The sequence below is a fragment of the Tachysurus fulvidraco genome, chromosome 1 (genome assembly GCF_022655615.1).
Source record: "Tachysurus fulvidraco isolate hzauxx_2018 chromosome 1, HZAU_PFXX_2.0, whole genome shotgun sequence".
In the NCBI taxonomy this organism is placed as follows: domain Eukaryota; kingdom Metazoa; phylum Chordata; class Actinopteri; order Siluriformes; family Bagridae; genus Tachysurus; species Tachysurus fulvidraco.
Genome location: NC_062518.1, coordinates 13,564,062 through 13,584,794, shown reverse-complemented (window position 1 = coordinate 13,584,794; position 20,733 = coordinate 13,564,062). Strand labels below are relative to the sequence as shown.

The 20,733-nt window shown below is 38.5% G+C and overlaps 2 protein-coding genes and 1 long non-coding RNA gene across 4 annotated transcripts; 2 read left to right on the top strand and 1 right to left on the bottom strand.

The window, feature by feature from the left end:
- Position 1: 1 nt before the first annotated feature.
- plekha3 (pleckstrin homology domain containing, family A (phosphoinositide binding specific) member 3) lies at positions 2 to 11,013 on the top strand. Of its 2 annotated transcripts, none has more exons than XM_027168643.2 (8): positions 2 to 394; positions 1,266 to 1,382; positions 1,524 to 1,679; positions 1,806 to 1,930; positions 2,352 to 2,522; positions 2,644 to 2,687; positions 2,771 to 2,868; positions 10,287 to 11,013. In XM_027168643.2, the coding sequence occupies exons 1-8, from the start codon at positions 355 to 357 to the stop codon at positions 10,307 to 10,309; spliced, it is 774 nt and encodes a 257-aa protein (XP_027024444.1). In that variant the 5' UTR covers positions 2 to 354; the 3' UTR covers positions 10,310 to 11,013. The 2 variants fall into 2 exon arrangements, with proteins under 2 accessions (XP_027024444.1, XP_027024443.1); XM_027168642.2 differs by lacking the exon at positions 10,287 to 11,013 and adding an exon at positions 3,999 to 5,522 and having other exon boundaries at positions 45 to 394.
- Positions 9,861 to 17,600, bottom strand: gucy1b2 (guanylate cyclase 1, soluble, beta 2). Its single transcript, XM_047816623.1, has 14 exons — positions 17,492 to 17,600; positions 17,168 to 17,241; positions 17,003 to 17,097; positions 16,264 to 16,424; positions 15,558 to 15,657; positions 15,197 to 15,394; positions 14,527 to 14,630; positions 13,801 to 14,017; positions 13,142 to 13,462; positions 12,481 to 12,629; positions 12,114 to 12,260; positions 11,866 to 12,020; positions 10,619 to 10,803; positions 9,861 to 10,513 (listed from the first exon to the last, which is right to left on the bottom strand). Exons 1-14 carry the CDS (start codon positions 17,492 to 17,494, stop codon positions 10,281 to 10,283), a joined length of 2,142 nt encoding a protein of 713 aa, XP_047672579.1. The 5' UTR covers positions 17,495 to 17,600; the 3' UTR covers positions 9,861 to 10,280.
- A 507-nt stretch (positions 17,601 to 18,107) lies between these two features.
- On the top strand, positions 18,108 to 19,744 carry LOC125145900. The gene is made up of 2 exons (XR_007144366.1): positions 18,108 to 18,994; positions 19,100 to 19,744. It is a non-coding gene; the product is annotated as an uncharacterized LOC125145900 (long non-coding RNA).
- The last annotated feature ends 989 nt before the right edge of the window (positions 19,745 to 20,733 follow it).

The following is a 20,733-nucleotide window of genomic DNA, read 5'->3' as shown; positions in this document are numbered from 1 at the left end:
GTCTCCATTAAACACCCATTGCGCATTACTATTATTATTATTGTTATTATTATAAATATTATTATTACTATTATTGTTGTTATTATAATCCGTCGCGTATTGTACACTTCTTGGGTTTTATAGTTTGTAAGCATCCACTTCCGGTGTGGTTGTAGGGAAACGCGACAGTTCAGGAGGATCTTTTCATAATGAGAATTCATCTTTGGATAACGGCACAATGGACGCGTTTTTCACTCCTTACTACACATTTAGTTTGTTTAATGGAGATGAGAAGCACCTGAACATTGCAGAGCGGTGTTCGGCTGTGTTTTAATCTTCCTGGTTTTTCTCTACAATCTTTGTGGCACAACAATAATGGAAGGAGTTTTGTACAAGTGGACAAATTACATGACAGGTCAGTTTATACGGGACAGGAGCAGCTGCTGAGCTGCAGGAAATCCCATACAAATGTGTATAAAGAGCTCAGAAATGCAGACCATGTGAAATCTAATACCTTGTTCTTGTGATTAAAATACGTCCTTTTTAGTTTTAGAACTTAAAGAACTTCTATCTATAGATGTATGATTGGACTGTCAGTAGTTTTATATGAATCTAAGGCGCTTTCACACCTAATACTCCTGATGTGGCAGAAAACGTTTGGGGTTCGTTCGCTATTGGCTTTGTTTTGTCATTTACACCAACAAAAAGACAAAAACACGATCTGAGCACTTGATCGATCGAACTATCTATCTGTCTGTCTATCTATCTGTCTGTCTCTGTCAGTCTGTCTGTCTGTCTGTCTGTCTGTCTACCTGACTGTATCTATCTATCTATCTATCTATCTATCTATCTATCTATCTATCTATCTATCTATCTATCTATCTATCTATCTGTCTGTCTGTCTGTCTGTCTGCCTGCCTACCTGACTGTATCTATCTATCTATCTATCTATCTATCTATCTATCTATCTATCTATCTATCTGTCTGTCTGTCTGTCTGTCTGCCTGCCTACCTGACTGTATCTATCTATCTATCTATCTATCTATCTATCTATCTATCTATCTATCTATCTATCTATCTATCTATCTGTCTGTCTGTCTGTCTGTCTATTTATCCATCGCCTGAAAAAGAAAACATCTCCTCAAAATGGTGAATCATTTCCTTCTCACTCAAACAGCACCAGAGAGATTGAAACCAGACCCAGACAAACTTGCTCAAACTCACCAGGGTTCGACACAAAGGAAATGAATTGTCATTATCTTTATGTTTATGTTTTTGTATTGCAGGATGGCAGCCACGCTGGTTTGTGTTGAACAACGGAATAATTTCTTATTACGACTCCCAAGATAATGTGTGCAAAGGCAGCAAGGGCAGCATCAAGATGTCAGTGTGTGAAATTAAAGGTATTGCACTTTAAACAGTCATGGATACTTAGATACTATACGTCAGCAAACAGTTTATGTTTATATTTATCTTAAATGTTAAGTATAATATGCACAAGTTTGTTTGCATGTTTATTTGATTGCTTTATTCCTTTAAAACAGTTCACCCTACTGATAATACCAGACTGGAGCTGATCATACCAGGAGAGCAGCATTTCTATGTGAAGGCTGTAAACGCTGCTGAGAGGCAGAAATGGCTGGTGGCTCTTGGCAGCTCAAAGGCTGGGCTTGCTGACACAAGAACCAAAAAAGAGAGAGGTCTGAAATCCATTCACGTTTTTCAGCTCTCTTTCAACTCTGTATGCTTCACTTCATATCATCTTGTGGTGACGTTACACACAGCATGGATCATATAAACAAGATTTTTCTACTTATCTCTTGCAGAATTACTAGAGACCACAGAGTCTCTGAAAACCAAGATGTCAGAACTCCGTCTGTACTGTGACTTGCTCATGCAACAGGTTCACACCATTCATGAGTCGGTGGAGCAGGAGGGAGATGGTGCCGAGGTCAGACACCACATGCCATATTTTTTTCTTCTGGACAGTGAGGGTTATATGTTTATATTTCGGTCTAAATGATGGCTTCCTTCATTTACATCAAATCTTTGGCCCACATAATAAACAGTCGAAGTTCCTGAGTACAACAACCAAATGCAACTTCTAGGGTTAGACATTTTATCTCCTTAATTTGCCCAGAAAATGCTCAGCATTCAGCTTGTGAAAATGAAGGTGCTGTAATTCCTACACAGTAATTTTAATACTTTAACCCACCTGAATTAAAGCTGAAAATGAACACTTCTGTCAAATCCATGGTGATTGTGTTCCAGAGGCAAACGTTTATAGCCCCGACTGTATGAAATCCCACAAGGTCATTTACAAACCTTTACTTTTTCTAAGTCATCGTTGATTATGATGTTTTTTTCCCCAGACGAGGAATGAGGCATCGTCGTTGTTGAGCGCCACGTGTAATACCTTCATTCAGACATTGGAGGAATGTATGAAAATTGCTAATCTGAAGTTCCAGACAGACATGCTGCAGTCGAGTCCTTCCGACCCGCTCATGTCACCCGTCTCCCCGTCTCCCGTCCAAATGGCCAGAGTGAGGACCTAAAATCATTTTCTTCAAATCATCTATAAAAACAATCAGCATTTGTTTGTTTTTTAATACAATTATACCATGCTGAGAATAATTATATGAGATTGTCTTCTTCACCAAACAGATGAAACGTTCCATCAGCCATCCAGGCACGTATAGCTACGACAGGTAAGAATGTTCTAACACGTACAGGATGCACGTTTATTCTGCATTTCCCAGTCCCTGAACACATTTACATTTTTTCCCTTTAGGTCCAGCACAGCGATAGAGCACAGGACATCACAGAGACGCACAAGGACATGCTCAGACACAGAGGCTGTCAGCGATGGAGGTGCAGAGGAGATAGAGCGTGAGTCACCACACACACAGGCGCATACACACACACAGGGCCACAGGCACACACACACGCACACACACACAGGCACACACAGACACACACACAGGCACACACAGACACACACACACACAATGTTATGCAGGACTTTTTTTAGGTGATTTGGCAACCATTTGCTCTTACTTAAAACCTTTTACAGGCCATTTAACTCAAATGAATAGTAATAATTCATATGCATATTTGATTTGGTGATTTTTTTATTAATATCTTTAGTACTATAAAAGGATAAATATTAATACTGCAGTAGTGTTTTATGAGGCACATACAGTAAGGTTTCAAGAATGTTTTTTATTTTTCTAATTTACTGTTTTTTAAATACACCGTGTTCATTGTTGTGGAACATCCATGAAACAAGATCATTAAAACAACAGACAAGAAAAAATGATCATGGAAGGAAAAGTAACTAACATGGGAGACTCCTTCCATATATGTTAAATAAACATCTTACAGAAAGCTTCACTCCATCAATAATTATGTTGGATTTGTAGAAGCCAACATTCTCTTATGCTACTGGAGTTATTTTTCTTAGCCAACTTTATATTAATTGCTACTCCTAGAGCTTTCAAGCCACATGCACCAAATTCAGATGCTATTTTTTAAGCGAGGAGATTTATAACTCGACAAGTTTTCGAGCGATTTACACCGAACTCGGCCAGCTCCTTTAGGATCTTACTCAGGACGAACTTTTATTTTGGGGTACCGATGGAACTTTTGGTTTTTCCCGTAGTTGACGATCGAATATCCCCAAAACTCCCATAGACTTGAATGGGGAATTCCTAAAATTCCTTTAAGCTCTCACACACGCAGCATGTGCGGAGCTCAGGCATGGCTTCTCTCCTGTTCTCCTATAGTCACTGTAGATGTAAAGGAGACTCTCAATACATGTAACTATCAACTCCACACTATCAATCCAATGATTCCAAAAGTATTGGCCCCCAGTCAACACATTTACCATACCTCTATCTATCTATCTAAGAAATTTTATAAAACAGATTTCAGGTTCCTGTCTGCATTTGAATCAAAACATCAGCAAATATCTCATTATCTATTTTTTTTTTTTTTTCAATTTGTTTTTTACCCCAAAGGTCCTGTGTTGTTGCCCAAAGCCAGCGTAAATGGCGATGCCGCCCTGGTAATTCCCGAAGAGATCGGCATGGGTGCGTGTTTAATAATGGAAACGGACACTCCAGAGTCAGACTTGTCGCTCTGAGCAGAGATTATTTTTTTCTGAAGTTACCCTAGCAGGAGGAAACATGCCGATGTGCAGCTACTGTTCGTAGCTCCGCATTACTGATGTTTTTGGAAGTATTATTTCTCTCAGTGAAGAATTCCGTTGCACTTTAACATTTAAAAAAATGGCAGAACACAAATTTTGAATGTTTTTGTTTTTTTTCCCCGAGGTTGTTAAATTTGCTTTGTTTTCCAGATAAATGTTGTTTGGTTAGCAATACACAAGCCGTCGAAGAAGAGTACAGAAATCCACTTTGGATTTGACAAGTGACGTGTAGCATTTTCTTTTCTTTTCTTTTTTTTTTTACTTTTTGAAGAGAACCTTGATTAGTAAGGTTTTAGTTACAGTGCCAAGTTACTGGCAATACTGTGACTGCATTAAATGTTAATTCTAATACTTTTTTCCATTCAAGGTTTCTGTATAATGTGCTGAGTGCAAAGTCAACACTGATGCACTGAAAATTAATGTTACATGTATTTTGCCTTAAAGGCTGTTTTACAGTAAATCTTCAGATTTCCAGTGCCAAACCATGCCAGGCTTTTGTGTTAGTTATGTAGCAGATAACTTGGTTTAATTACATGCTGCAGACAGCATGAATCCAAATAACAAAAATACTTTAGATGTGCCATAATAAAGCTGCAAGTTCGTCCCTCTAACTGAGCAAAAGCTGAGCAAATTATGCTGACGTTTTGAAAAATCAGTGGAATTTCCCATTACGTTGACGCTTTGCTTTTTTCTTTGTTGTGCACTTGGCATGCTCCGGTGTTTACCAGCAAATGCACCTTTTTTTTTTTATTTATTAAGTTACCAAATTTTACCAGTCTTTTCCCCCTATTTACATCATTTTGCCTTAAAATTCATTGCATGGAGGAACTTGGTGTGTTGATATATTTAATGTCTGAAAAAATGCATTTAAAGTATATTGTGTGATTTAAAAAAAAAAAATCTTTTATCTAAGATGTACATGTATTTGACATTACTGTTGAACATTCTGCCTGAGAAAGAAGCTGAGAGTGAACCAGACGCCGCTTTAACCCGTAACTCCATTACCCTGCTTTATATTCTCTGCTGCCACATTTATTTATTGGATTATCATTTCCAAAATAAAAGTGCTGGGGAAAAACTACAATTAAAATGATTATATGATAGTAATTAAGTTTTTTTTTTTTTTTATTAGTGCAAGAATTTCAGAATAAATCTACTTTCAAAGCCAATCGTCCACTTTATGTAATGCTCAGCTAAAGCAGAACAGAAACTGAAAGATGCTACCAGATGCGCTTTTCCTTTCTTGAACATGTCTTTTCTTTTATGATTTTGTAACATTTAGTAAGGCATTCTTACCACTGCTTCAAGAGAATAAAGTGGATTTGGAGCACAATGTACTTTTTGGTATTTTTCTTTTTTGTCTTAAATATCCTGTTTAACATGTGATAATGAAAACAAAGCAGATGAGTAAATAATCGAGTAAACGAATAAAAGAAAGCGGAAATATTCAATAATGTTCCAAAGATAATTCAATTATTTTCCAATAATATCAGCACATTTTATTTCTCTTGTTCCTTTTATCACATTAATGTGCCTACACATTTTCATTTATTAATCATCATACTGTAGACTTTTTTAGTTTGACTTTTGGTTACATTTAATTCTGTGGAACGTCTGCAAATCTGCTTCCTTTAATTACCTACATTATACCAGCTACAGTATAAAGTATCATCTCCTCACCATCCTCTCAATTGTTTCGGGTTTAGAGTTAGTAAAACAGAGGAAGACGAAGTCGTCGGGGCTTTTCTTATTTGAAATGGTTATAATTAGTTATCTCCAGGTCACTGAATTGTCTTATTTCACACTTCACACTGCTCATGCATTAACAGGCATGGATGGATGGATCAATAAAGTACAGGTGCATCTCAATAAATTAGAATGTCATGTAAAAGTTAATTTATTTTAGTAATTTAACTCAAATAGTGAAACTTGTGTATTACTGAACTGAAGTAGTTTAAGTCTTCCGTACTTTCTTTTAATTGTGATGATTTTGGCTCACATTTAACAAAAACCCACCAATCTCGAAAAATTAGAATACTTCATAAGACCAATTAAAAAAAAACATTTTTAGAGAATTGTTGGCCTTCTAGAAAGTTTATGTTTACTTACTGCATATGTGCTCAATACTTAGTAGGGGCTCCTTTTGCTTTAACTACTGCCTCAATTTGGCCTGGCACTGCTCAGTGATCAGTCTGTGGCACTGCTGAGCTGGTAAGGAAGCCCAGTTTTCTTTGACAGTGGCCTGTAGCTCATCTTTATTTTTTGGTCTCATTTTCCTCTTGACAATACCAGATTCTCTATGGGGTTTAGGTCTGGAGAGTTTGCTGGCCAGTCAGTCACACCAACACCATGGTCATTTAACCAACTTTTGGTGCTTTTGGCAGTGTGGGCAATATGAAATCAGCATCTTTTAAAAGCTGGTCAGCAGAAGGAAGCATGAAGTGCTCTAAAAGTTCTTGGTAACCAGGTGCAGTGACTTTGGTTTTCAAAAAACTCTTGACTCTTGATGCCTTGACCCCAGCCTCAGTCCATTCCTTGTCCCATTCACACACATTCTTGTATGGATTTTACTTGACAAGCCTCTCAAGGCTGCAGTTCTCTTGTTTGGTTGTGCATCTTTTTCTTGCACACTTTTTCCTTCCACTCAACTTTCTGTTAACATGCTTGGATACAGCACTCTATGTATATATGCTTCTTTGGCAATGAATGTTTGTGGCTTACCCTACTTGTGAAGCGTGTCAATGATTGTCTTCTGGACAACTGTCAGATCAGCAGTCTTCCCCATGATTGTGTAGTTTAGTGAACCAAATTGAGAGACCATTTTGATGGCTCAGGAAACTTTTGCAGGTGTTTGAAGATGATTGGCTGACTGGCATGTCAAAATATTCAAATTTTTTTTTTGGCTGAATTGGTGGGTTTTTGTTAAATGTGAGCCAAAAACATCACAATTAAAAGTACCAAAGACTTAAACTACTTCAGTCTGTGGGTACTGAATTTATATAATACACAAGTTTCATTATTTGAGTTGAATTACTGAAATGAATGACCTTTTCCATGACATTCTAATTTATTGAGATGTATGTACAGTATATATAGTAAGACAGTAAGATAAAGAGATAATATGACAAAAGGGAAACTAACATTTAATGAAAATATTAACGAACCCTAGACAACTGTAATACAAATCAGTCAGAACACCAGCAACAGAATCCAGGAAACAAAAGATAAGGACTGAGAAAACAGTGAAACAATACATAGGGTATACAGTATATAGGGTGGGTAATTAGTGCGACAAAAAAATAGAAGCTTCTGACCAATCAGAAGGCAGAAATACAAAAGCACATAAACTGATTAGCATCTGTTACAAATATACAACAAATTTAGTGTTAATTATATAGAGGTTTGGTCATACAGTTGCAGGTTCGACAGTAGATCACGTGGTCCAGTTTTGCCGTTCTATACGCAACCCCGCCATTTTACCCAGGCTTGGGATGGGCACTGGTTTATTGCCTTGGAAATGAACCCGAACCACCAGGAGGTGTTTGATGTTGTAAGGTTGTACACCTCATAAATTCATATGATTTGTAGGATTGAAAAAAAATTAATAAGATCATAAAAATTGTGTTTTGTTTTTATTTACTGCATCCTTGAATAAGCTATTTCACATAACAGATAAACACAAGACACAATAATAACTAAATGTACACAATTAAATGGATTTTAATACTCTGTGTTGTTTCCTGGTTTCTGGTAGTTGTTCCCGAGTCCCTTGTTTGTCCTGAGCAATTAACTGTAAAGATTTACTGATGCATGGAGGGCCAGGGGGGTTAAAACTTTTGAACAAGACAATCAGTGTAAATTGTTATAATTTTTCTTCTGGCAAACATGCAAATAGCTCATGTAGAATCTGAAGGGCAGTAAAACATATATGTAGATCTATGTAATTGTAAACTAATAGCAATTTCCTACATTGATCGTCGTGTTTAAAAGTTTACACGCCTGCTCCAGCTTCTTGAGCGTCAGCAAACATTTGCAGCCTATGTACTATTTGTGTCCGAGTCCCTCAGTTGTCTTCAGTGTGAAAAGATGAACCTTCCAATCATATATCCATTCTGGAAATGAGTTATGTAGAAGGTGCAGGAAAAATAAATACTGTACAGGAGCTGTAAGCAGTGGGCAGTTTAACAAGGGGCTCATGGAGAACTCAGTCACTGATCATTCAGGTAGCAACACGAGTGTGGGTGTAAACCTGGTGTCATTTTAATTCTTCATATAAAAATATGATGTTTACCTTCTGTTTTCTGCACATCTGATTTTTATTTAAAAAAAAACACATACTCTGGGGCACATCGATGATTTCTCCAGAGAGTGATTAGTGCAGTGTGTTAGCTCGGTTGTGTTTTCACAAGGCACTGCGTGTAGGGAGAAAACAAGTGTAAAATGAAGTGTGGCCCTAGGGCTCATGCCTCTCCTAGATGGAGAGCTGGTGCTCACAGAGCTGTGAGAAATTAGACCTTGATGTGAATGTTTCCGAAATTCAACAGTTGAAAAGCAAAAGGTTTGTGGAACTTTGTAAATCACACAAGCAGACACGGACACCGAAAAACACCCTTCATCATATCTACGTTTATTAATATATACTGTAATGAATACCTATCGGGTGAGTGTAAGCATCACTATTGAGGAACCACAGCATGATGATGAGCACATGCACAGAACCAAAACACCTCAGTTTGTTTGCAGATTCTAGTTTGTTTGCTGTTTTTGTACAGACTAATTACACTGAATGTTTTATACAGTAGCTGCCGTTTGAACGTACAGGCACATAACATTGATCTGATTTCTTATTTGCTTTAATCCTGACATCTAACTATTATAACTACCTATGTGTTCAGTTTTGTTTGGCTAGATTTTCTAAAGCAAGTCTTCTCACACAGTAAAGTTTTAGAGACCCTTTGTATCAGAATGTTATACTGTAGCTATGAAGGGTTTTTTCCACAAAATCCAACAGGGGTTTTCTGGAGCTGACATAAGACAGGTCAGTCCCCAAGAAACGTGTGTGTGTGTGTGTGTGTGTGTGTGTGTGTGTGTGTGTGTGTGTGTGTGTGTGTGTGTGTGTGTGTGTGTGTGTGTGTGTGTGTGTGTGTGTGTGTGTGTGCGCGTGTGTGTGTGTGTGTGCGCGCGTGCGTGAGAGAGAGACTTCCTGTTGATGATGAGCTTTAACCAACATTTAACACTTTGTTAGCAAACTTGTTGCTTTCATAATGAAATCAACATTAATAGGGTAAATTTTTTTGTGACTTTGTTAAAGATTTTTTCCAAAACAAATGTCATGTTTCTCACTACGTAGCAAACGCAGATTCTCCACTGATAGAGTTTGGTAATGTTGTTGAGGTCATGTGACTGTAACGCCTAACTTCAGCGTTTTTAGTTTTGCCGATTCATGAAAGTTGTGTTCATTCGTTAAGATTATATTGATGGACAAAATAGTGTAAGAAGAATAAACTTATGTCGGAGTTGATTTTCTGCAGTAATCCAAATGCTAACGGAAAAATCCTGTCGGCTTTTTGGTAAGGAAACTATGCTGATGATCCTCCAGGTCAGCCGACAACTCTACAGTAAAGTTAATGATACTGTATATATTACAGCAGAAGACACATAATACCAGTTTTTATTTTTTATTGCAATTCAATAAACACCAGTAATACAATAATAATAATAATATTACACAGGTTTATATCAAAACATATTATTTTCATTGTGGAACAGTTATATTAGAATTTATTTCAAGTTGCATTAACAGCCCATTTAGGAGGGAAAAAAAAAGATTTATACACTTACTTACTGTACGCAGCAGAGGCTAATCATTGATCTCTCGCTTTTTTGATACAACTTTAGTGTCAATTGTTGACGTTCTGGCTGATTTATATTACTATCTTTTAATTATCCTCGGATTTCAGACAAATATCTGCACTGATCTTTTATGTATCACCAAAACATAAGTATCTGTCATAATGCCCTTTTAGTTTAAGTTTTCTTTATACAATTTTAAACTAGAGTTTTTGTATCTAATGTGTGACTGTACTTTGTGTTATAGAAGCATGCAGAGTCGGGAGTTGATGGCGTTTTCTGAAGGAAGGCCGTTCTCTACGGGCTCTGAGTAATCAGGCACATAATGAAGCACATCATGATGAGGAGAGTCGGCTGCAGGGAACGTGTCATCTGAGGCAGGGACGGGAGTAGGGTCGTCAGAAATCAGATAAGGGGAGGAGCTGCTTTGTTCTTTACTTGGAGATGTCCTCTCTTCTCCCACTTCTCTTCCATCTAGTGAGAACGACAACAGCCAAACTTTTCCAAACTGACATTATGAACATTCAATTCAGTTCAATTTGTTTGTAAGAGAAAAAATGTTCATAGAAAAGATCAAACCATCTGTGGCTTGGTCCAGTTCCTTATGGTCATCTCTGTACAGACAGAGATCTTCCGCTTGGCCCATTATCTGCTCCTCAGTCAGAACGAGGTTCTGGAGCAGGAAGTAGGTGGTCATCAGACCCTTGCCCTTCACCTGGATCTCACCTCTCTCACGGATCTCAAACTGCTTATCCTTCAGAACACTTCATAGATGACAGACAAGCACATGAAGCCAAAACACAACCAGAGTACAGGAGATGAAAATCGTTTTAGAATAGTGTGTGTGCGTGTGTGTGTTTGTGTGTGTGTGCGCGCGTGTGTGTGTGTGTGTGTGTGTGTGTGTGTGTGTGTTTGGTGAATTTGAAGTTTAGCCCACTCTAAACTACCACAAAATTAAAACCCCATTATTATTATTATTATTATTATTATTATTATTATTATTATTATTATTATTATTATTATTATTAGGGGGCCTAATTCTTCTGTAATTCTTCATCTTCTAGCTCAGGTGTTTATGGCAGTCCATAGAGACTCTCAGTAACAAGCTGTGAAATTTGGCACACTGATTGATGAAGGTCTATGGAACATTCTGACCAAATTGGGGCCAAGTAATCTGGAAGTACATTTAAGATCATAGCTTTGAATTTGTTTATCTAAAATTTAAAGCCAGCATTTGTGGATTTATTGAGTTGAGACAAATGCAACACACCCTACAGTATAATGTCAGTTTCTTACTAATAAGATTTTTAAGATTTTCTGCCAGCTTGGATTTTGTAACAGTAATAAAAAATAATTCGCTACTGTGTGTTCAAACTTTGTCCCCAAATTTGTCAGAAGTCATCTGTAGAGTAAGGTTTACCAAAAAAAGTTTAAGTACTCATAGCAGGTTACCTGTAAAGGACACTTGAATCTTCCAACCAGGAAGTGAGACTGAATCAGCAACAACTCTTTACACTGATCCTAAACTGTGACTGAACATGCTTACATCTGACTACTACAACTTATGCTCAATATTTTGTCCAGTGTTAAACCAAATCATCAGGACTCCTGTCTGAACTTCAGACCTTTCTAGACCTTTCCACCTACAGTCAGAGAATTCCACCACTGTCTGTAATCAAAACACTCACATCATGACTAAACCCTCACAACCTGTCAGTGTGTCACATGCATTTCTTATTATTCAGAGTATACAGTAGTTATAGTTTCCTGTACATTATTTTACAGTGTTATGTCAGATTTGTGGATTTATTTCAAACGTATGGTACCTGTAGGTAAAAGGACTCATGTGTATATTGTCAGGGACTCCATGACTCTCCATTCGGGAGGCTGTATTGACTGTGTCTCCAAATAGACAGTAGCGAGGCATTTTGTCACCTACCACACCAGCGAGCACAGGCCCAGTGTGTAGACCTACTCTGATCTGAAACACACACAGATAACAGTTTTGAAAAACACGTTGATAAACACAGCTGCAAAAATCTCCCCCTGACCACAGTGAAACACAGATAAGCACCTGTATTGGTTGTCCCGTGATAGGGTTCTTCACCTCCCTGGCAGAAATCCTCATACCCAAAGCAAAGTTGGCCACGCGCTCAGCGTGTGTGTCCTTGGGAATGGGCACACCACCAACCACCATATAAGCATCGCCAATCGTCTCCACCTGCAACGGATCACACGAGTTCAGGGAAAAAACAGAAAAGAAAAATGGAGTAAACAGCTAACTTGTGCTTGTCACACTATTAGCAATGCACAATAAACAATCACATTGGTAAAAGCATCACTTCAATGCCAAAAAAGTTCTAGAAGATTTTTCAATCTCTCTGAATATACTCAATTTTCAGACAGTTACTCAGCAGACATTGTCTGGGTTTTCTTCTCACCTTGTAGACATCGTGGACGTTTGTGAGGCGGTCGAACCTGGAGTACATGGCATTAAGCATGTTGACGATCTGGATGGGCTCGCAGTCTGCACAGATGTTCGTGAAGGTGACCACATCACTGAAGAGTATAGTGCACACCTTGAAGTCACCTGATGTGACACCACATCGGAAAACACGTACAGAAATGAATGCAAAAGATTATAACTATAAAAATAGGAAAAACATACAGATTTAATTCAGGGGTGTCGCTTTAAGATCCGTCATCATTTGCTCTAAAATTATTTTTAATATTCTTATATTTTGTTATAATTATTGTCTGTTGTAATATTTTGAAAGGTTTCCTCCCACCTTCTACAAACATGCAGGTAGTTCAACTGGCTACTAAGTGTGTGTGTTTATTGTATCCTGTGATGGACTGGTGTAACATTCAAGGTGTGCCACTGCAGGGTGAAAACTAAAGCTACCCGTTTCCACCCACCCATCCTCAGCTAGTTCCCAGTTTAGTAATAACCTGTGTTCAGGTGGTTCCTCAACTGCACTTCACTAAATTCCTGCAGTGGACCTAAAGAGAGCTACTGTAACAGATTTAAACGAGTAAGTTTGTGCATGTGTATGTCATGGCCATGAGTGTGAATGCCTGTCAGTCCACTTCCTCCTTTACCTGCCTCCACCTTCTTGCCCTCTTTGAGCTGGTTAGCGACATGACGTGGTAGCATGGCATACAGCAGCGTCTCGGTCTTCTTCTTCTCGATTTCTAGGTGGCGAGAGAGAATGCGCAGCTCCTCCTTCTTACGCTCGAGCTGGTTGGAGAGCTCGATCTCGGCTAGCCGCTGTTGGTTAAGCAGGATGAGGTCGCGCGTGGTGTCGTGCTGAGCGATGTCGGCCAAGTGTAGGCCGCGCTCCTCCAGCTCCTGCAGACTGCGCAGCTTAGGAGAGCAGAGATAAACCATACACTGCAGAGACTCCATCCATACCATCTGACCTAAAAAGCACATGATCAACAAAATCAAGTGGCATACAGTACATTGGGATCAAACACTATACATGGCGGGAGACACCAACAGTTAATCAATGCCAGCACATGTGGCACATAAGTACTCAATCTCAGGTGATGCCATGATGCTGTTTCAGTGATTTGTCATTAGGTCTGTGTGAAGTTTCTCTCCATGTTCTTCTTATGTACACATGGGTTTCCTCCTACCTCACAAAACTATTCTGAATGTTACATCTCCAGCATAAAATTTCCCCAAGTGTGATTCTACAGTAGGTGTTCTAGGGTTGACTCCTGATCCAAATACTTATACAAAGTTAAAATAATACCTCTTAATTTGAGCATGGACTGGTTTTGGAAGCTTTCTGGAAGCATCTCCTTTCTGGTCTTCAGTACAAACTGGCTGTTGATAAACTTCTTGATGCTGTAGATGTTGAGTGTCACTTCAGGATGGACCACGCTGAAGTATTCATTCAGGCGGATCCCTGGCTGTTGCAGCCCTGGCACAAACTTCTGTATGTTTACGCCAGTCTGTTTTACAATCAGCTACACACACACATGCACACACACACACACACACACACACACACACACACACACACACACACACACACACACACACACACACACACACACACACACACACACACACACACACACACTTTAGCAGTAAATGTCTTGACATGGTGGCTCTGAACTTGCTTTGCATATTAGGCCAGTGGAAGTACTTTAGTTGTTAAGAGTTTGGGACAGTAAGTTTACAATACCTGTGTGTCTGGGTTCACCCTGTTTGTGTTTCTCACTGAGTTATGTGAGTTGTGTGTGCATGTATTACATGTGTGTGCATGTGCATGTGTATTACATGTGTGTTAGTCAGTATTACAGTCAGGGATCGTTATAACATAGAAAAGAAGAAATAACCAAAACATATGAACATAGACCTAAACTTTATCAACCTTTTTAGTTAATTATTGATTATTGCTATTTTCAACAGTAGTAAACATGAGTAAAGTACAATAAATAAATTAGTAAAAAAACCAAAAACAAAGCCTTACATCTTGGTCAAACACGATATGAAAAGGGAAAGCGTTGCAGAAGGCTTCCTCATCAATCCACAGTCTCTGTGGGTAACTGGGGCAGAAAGACTGATGGATACTCTCTGGAATGGAAAGACAAAAGAGCTGTATTATGTGTTGTGTTTAAACAAATGCATGCAATCTCTCTCTCTCTCTCTCTCTCTCTCTCTCTCTCTCTCTCTCTCTCTCTCTCTCACACACACACACACACACACACACACACACACGAACAGTATTTCAGAAGCAAAATAAAAAATCTATTTGAATTTATTTCCATTTGGCTCTACAATGATATTATTATTTAGAACGGGGGCATAGAAGCCTTTATTATCGCCACATATACATTACAGCACAGTGGAATTCTTTTCTTCACATACCCCAACTGAGGAGGTTGGGGTCAGAGTGTAGGGGCAGCTATGATACAGCGCCCCTGGAGCAGGGAGGGTTGAGGGCCTTGCTCAAGGGCCCAGCAGTGGCAGCTTGGCTGTGATACTCCAATCAACAACCCAGCGCATTAACCAGTTGAGTCACCACTGCCCTCAGATAAATGTATTATCTTATTATATTTTAGAAAACAAGGCTATAACACCCAGTTCAGTTGCACACTGTGCTGCGCGACACACCTGACTTGTGCGACAGGTGGTCCTACCTGACATAACCATCTCCTCGACCTCTCGCTGCTCTCCACCGTCAGCTTGAGTTTTAGCCTTTGTCCCTTCGCTTCTTTGTGTCATTAGGAAAATGACATGTTCCCTCTTTCCTGTGCGCTCTGCCTCTTCGGGCTGCTCGAGGATGCTCATGGTCACTTTGCTGCCGAAGAAATCCTTTGCAACCGCTTCAATTATGCCTGTGGTGTAGTCATGGAAACAACAAAAAGAACAAGAGGGCGAATAAATGTGTTTTTTTTTTCTGCTGTCGGAATTGGCCACTGTGGTTAATTTTAAGGTCAGACAGCAGTTATTTCTGACTCTGGCAGCAATTAGTGCTTATTTTGTGTGTACAGTCTGTACCAGGCACTATGTGGTGGAGTCCTTTCCTGTCTGAGTAATAGTGGAGCAGAGTCCTGTCGTCCTTCGTTCGCTCCACTCGGAAAGAAGGAGCGTTCATTTCCTGTGGAAGCAGCACAGACTGTAAAGTTCAACATTGTTCAAAGCGCTACACAAACAGAGCTTCTTATGCCCTATGTAAGGATGAACACACAGCTGGGCCCGATGTTGATCAATGCCTTTGATAGTGTGCATACTTTTACTTTATCAGTCTTCCATCTTTGTCCTGAATTAGCTATTACCATGGAAACATGACATTTTAAATGTATATTTTTGACATACTAACCCAAGCAGTTGTCAGAGCTACTGTACTAGTACACTAATTAACACCAGTCAGATTGAATGATTCACCAGCACTGAGGTATACAGTTTAATCACACAACAGAAAGCCTGTATTTCACTGAGTATTTGACACAGAATGCATGTTGTGATGATGTCACACGTCCCAAACGTTCTCGCTCCAAATCTTTTTGTTCATTTCTGTGTTTGGCAAAATGGTGAAATCCTGAAGGAACTGAATACTGTTTAACAGTTAAAAAAACAAAAAAAAACAAGGAGGCGTACATGAAGACAAGCATTCATTAAGAAGAAGAAGAAGAAGAAGAAGAAGAAGAAGAAGAAGAAGAAGAAGAAGAAGAAAGTTAACACACAATATTAGTACCAATCAGACCTCATAAGATAAAGCCAGGTAACTATGGAGGGCATCAAGGTTTTCAATAAATTCAACCAAATTTCCACCGAGGGTGCGCAGCATGGTGTCGTAGCCAGACATCTTACAAAAGCTGAAGAAATATTCTCCAAAAAGCTTCAGCACCACTTCAGAAGAAACATCTAGAGGTTGAAACACAAGAGACAAAAAATTTCAGTGTCATGTGAGACCAGTGCGTGTCCAGAGGTTCACACCTGTCCTTGTCCGCATCTTGTGACACACCACACTGCTCTCGGTGGACAGCCGTCACGGGGACATTGTTAACACCATCACACTCTGTCTCTTAACAGCACAAAATGTCCCCAAGGTCATCACACATACAGAGACTGCCCACAAACTCCCAAAGACCTTCTTCTTTCTTTTCTTTTCTTTTCTTTTCTTTTTTTTTTTAAATCTCTGTCTGAGATTCTCAATGCTGCATTTGACCCTGGGACTCATACAGAGCATTTCTAAATAGGAATTCAGCACACTTATGAAACGCATGATGTTAGCAAGCTGAAGAAGATGAAATAAATGAAAGCAAGCTGAACAAAAGAAACAAACTTGGACAAAGTGCAGAAAAGAAAAGAGGTTAGTGGCATCTGGAGACACAAAGCTCTGCATCCACTACACTACTTCCTTTATAGCTCAGCCTTGCCACTGATCATTTGAAAGACAAGAAGCTAAGCAGATTAAGGAGGACGATTGAAATGTTTCTCACCCAGCATTTTGCAAGCCTCTTGCACCAGACGAATGGTGATGACATCATCGTAAATTTCGTAGGTCATAAAGGTGTCTTGGACTTCTGCCAGTAACCTGAGGAGATATGACTTCAGCCACAAGGAGCAGGACGGATCGCTCTATAGCTAAATATTTTTTAACATACCGTAGCTGATCCCACGTCTCTTCTCCAAACTTCTCCACTACTAACGTCCTCAAACACGTGTTAATGAAGCCATACTAACAGGATGGAATATACTTGTGAACATACAGTATGCATGAAAACTCATTATACACACAAGCATCTGAATTGTGATGTAATAGTACTACTATAGGATATCACACAAACACGCACACACACACACACACACACACACACACACACACACACACTCGCACACAATAGAGCTAACTATTACAAATGTATATATTTCACTCAATGAATATATTTTATAGTCAGTAATCAGAAAAGGAGCGAGTGTGTTCTTACCATTGTAGCAGTGCTGTCGTGAATGTAGCTGCTTCTGTCAACAGGCTGAAGGATGGAGTCTGCAGATGGGCTTTACTTTTAATCCTTAATAATTAATTAGCAAATCAAACCCCTCCTTCTAGCTCACACACACACACACACACACACACACACACACACACACACACACACACACACACACACACACACACACACACACACACACACACACACACACACACACTACATTCATGATTACATTCAAAGGGGTTTCCACCCACCTCTTAAGATAATTACTGCTCAGTGATGTAGTGATTTAATTACATTTTTATAATTATTATTTCAATAATTACTTAAATATACTGCAGTTACTCCCTGGTTACTTCTCTTTCTCTTTCTTTCTAGTGTTCTTCAGCTGTCCTTTCTCAGTTTTTTACAGAATTGCCACTCACTTGATGTCTTAAACCAGAACACCTACAGTACAATCACAATGAAAACTTCTAAGAAATTCCCCATTTGATATATATAGAACAGAAGCCTTTATTATGTCACATAGACATTACAGCACAGTGAAATTCTTTCTTCACATATCCCAACTTTGGATGTTGGGGTCAGAGCACAGGGTCAGCCATGATACAGCACCACTGGAGTATAGAGGGTTAGCTTGGCAGTGCTGGGGCGTGAACCCTGATCCTCTGATCAACAACCCAGAGCCTTAAAATCCTGCCTCCATACTGTGTGTATAGAGTTTGCATGTGGGGTTTCCTCCAGTTTCATCCCTCATTCCAAAGATGGTGTCTCTAACTTGTCTGTAGTGTGTCAGTGTGTGTACAATTAGTTGGCCCCCTGTCCAAGATGTCCAGCACCTTGTACCATGAGTCCCTATGGATAGGCTCCAGGCTCCCCATGACCTTGTGTAGGTTAAGTGCTACAGGAAGTGGATATCTAGGTGATCCTCACAGCCTTTGGAAGATCTCTGGGTTTCATTAAACTATGCTACATCGGTATCTAGTGTTTAGTGTTACATATCTCCATATGTTATTGATACCATACCAGCAGCTGGAAGTAACTGTTAAAGGTCAAACAATGATAGATCCAGAAGTTAATAACACTTCAGTTTAAGGAGTACGAGTGCTGGATTCTGTTCATATGTCTTTTTTTTTATTCTTCTTCTTCTGATTATTTATACTTACTACCTTAGATTTTCTACATCATGGTTTCTTTTTGTTTCATTTTTCTGTTTACTATTCCTTCATGGAAAGTCCTTACAAGTCCAGACTGAGTTGAACTGTAGACTGCCTCAAAAAGTCAAACATTAAAAGTACAAAGAAACTGATCCTGTATGCCAAAAGTCCCAGATTTTATGAGAAAAGAAGATTGTTTCGGTTTAGTAGTTAAGTGTCAGGTGTCCGGTGTGTCTGCCATAAAGTTGGTTATAAAAGCTGAACATGGGCATTGTAAACTCTCAGAGCTTTTTACAACTCCTGACTCATCGCTGATTCATCCACAGAAAAACACAACAAGGTAAGTGTGTGTTTTGCTCTTCTCTGCAGTGTGTTCTCATATTTACTGGACTTTGCTGCGTCTCGTATTAAGAAAGCAACGTACAAAACATTCTGTTTTACACAGATGCTTTGTGAAAGCTCTCTACGGAGCATGGGATACCAGGAGCACGTTCAGCAGATGGAGAGCCACTCGATGGGTATAGTCCTATGTGAGCTGGCATCAGACCATGAGCACTCTTCAGTGCAGAACTTACACATCCAAAAATCACACCGAATCCAAGCCTACACTTGCTGGATTCCTGGCTTTCCTTCAGAAAGCTGTCAGACAGAATGCAGAAAAATGAAACAAATCTTCACGAAGCTTCAAGAGTGGAGAGCTGAACATCTCAGTTCAACATCTCAGGCTGAAGGCGTTGTTTAGTCATCTGTCATTATTTCTGTGCTTCCCAGAGACGCTGCCGGTTAATCCTCCAGAGACGGCAGGTTTCTGCTACACCACGAACAGCGACTTGTCCACCAGAGGACACAACCTGCTTTTGTTTGCTGTTATTGATTGAAATAATGCTAGAGGACAAGAAACTGGAAATAAATGAATAATCGTGTGTGTCTTGATGTACAGGTCAATGTCTAAAAACTCTTAGCAATATTTTTCTATTCAGTTCATTTACATGAGCTGTTTATACGTCAGTTTTTAACATTGTGATCGAGTACGGTTATTGTTTATCGCTCTTTATTAAAGTAAAACACTAAATAAAATAGAATTGTTATTCATTGTCTCTGGCTTGCTCATTAGGGATACACTTTATTATTTTTGTACTCCTGTTTTTTTCTATGGATTTTTGTTGAACTGACATCATAGTAAAATGTCTGAATGCTAGACGTACAGTATGCACGACATGCCAAAGATTTTATTTCATTTTCCTAAACAAAAGACTAGGATTGTGAAGACAAAAAATAATTTTTTTTAATTTATTCTTGTTGTTTTTAAACCCCTTCATGATTCATGATCTCTTCATGAGTCCCTTCATGATTGTGATGACATTAATGCCAAAACAAATATTCCGGCAAAGGATACAATAAAATACCTGCTCATTCATATAATAAAAACCTTGCAGTCAGACAGATTTTTTTCTAAAGGGAATATATTCAATTATTTGTGCCTTGAAAACGATTTATCTTTATATGGTAGAGTTCTCTTTTCCAAGGCTGAAGAACCATCCAATTTTATATATACTTCATTTATTTATTTATTTATTTATTTGATAACAACTCCACTGAGGGTGAAGTAAATCACATGGATTACATTTTATTTGTGGGGGACAAAGGAAAATGTAATAAAATAATAAAAAATATATCATGAATGGTTCAAGTAGCAGAGCAGGTTGTATTTTGGTTGAAAAACATGTTAATTTAATAAAAAAAAATCATAAATAAATGATATATTATTATTATTATTATTATTATTATTATTATTATTATTAATAATAATAATAATAATAATAATAATAGTAGTAGTAGTAGTATTTTCAAAAATTTACATAACATCTCTGTTTTTTTTTTGTTTTTTTTTGCCAAATTTGTAAGTTGTATTCAGGGTGATAAAACACAACCATAACAAAACAACTGCAACAAATGAGCAATGCTGTAATAAAATAAGATGATTTCTTACTCATATTTATTTTTTCAGATTAGCTTTTTGTAATGTAAGAACAAATGTTGTTCTTTATTTAGTAAAACTAGTAAAAACTAATAAAAAAT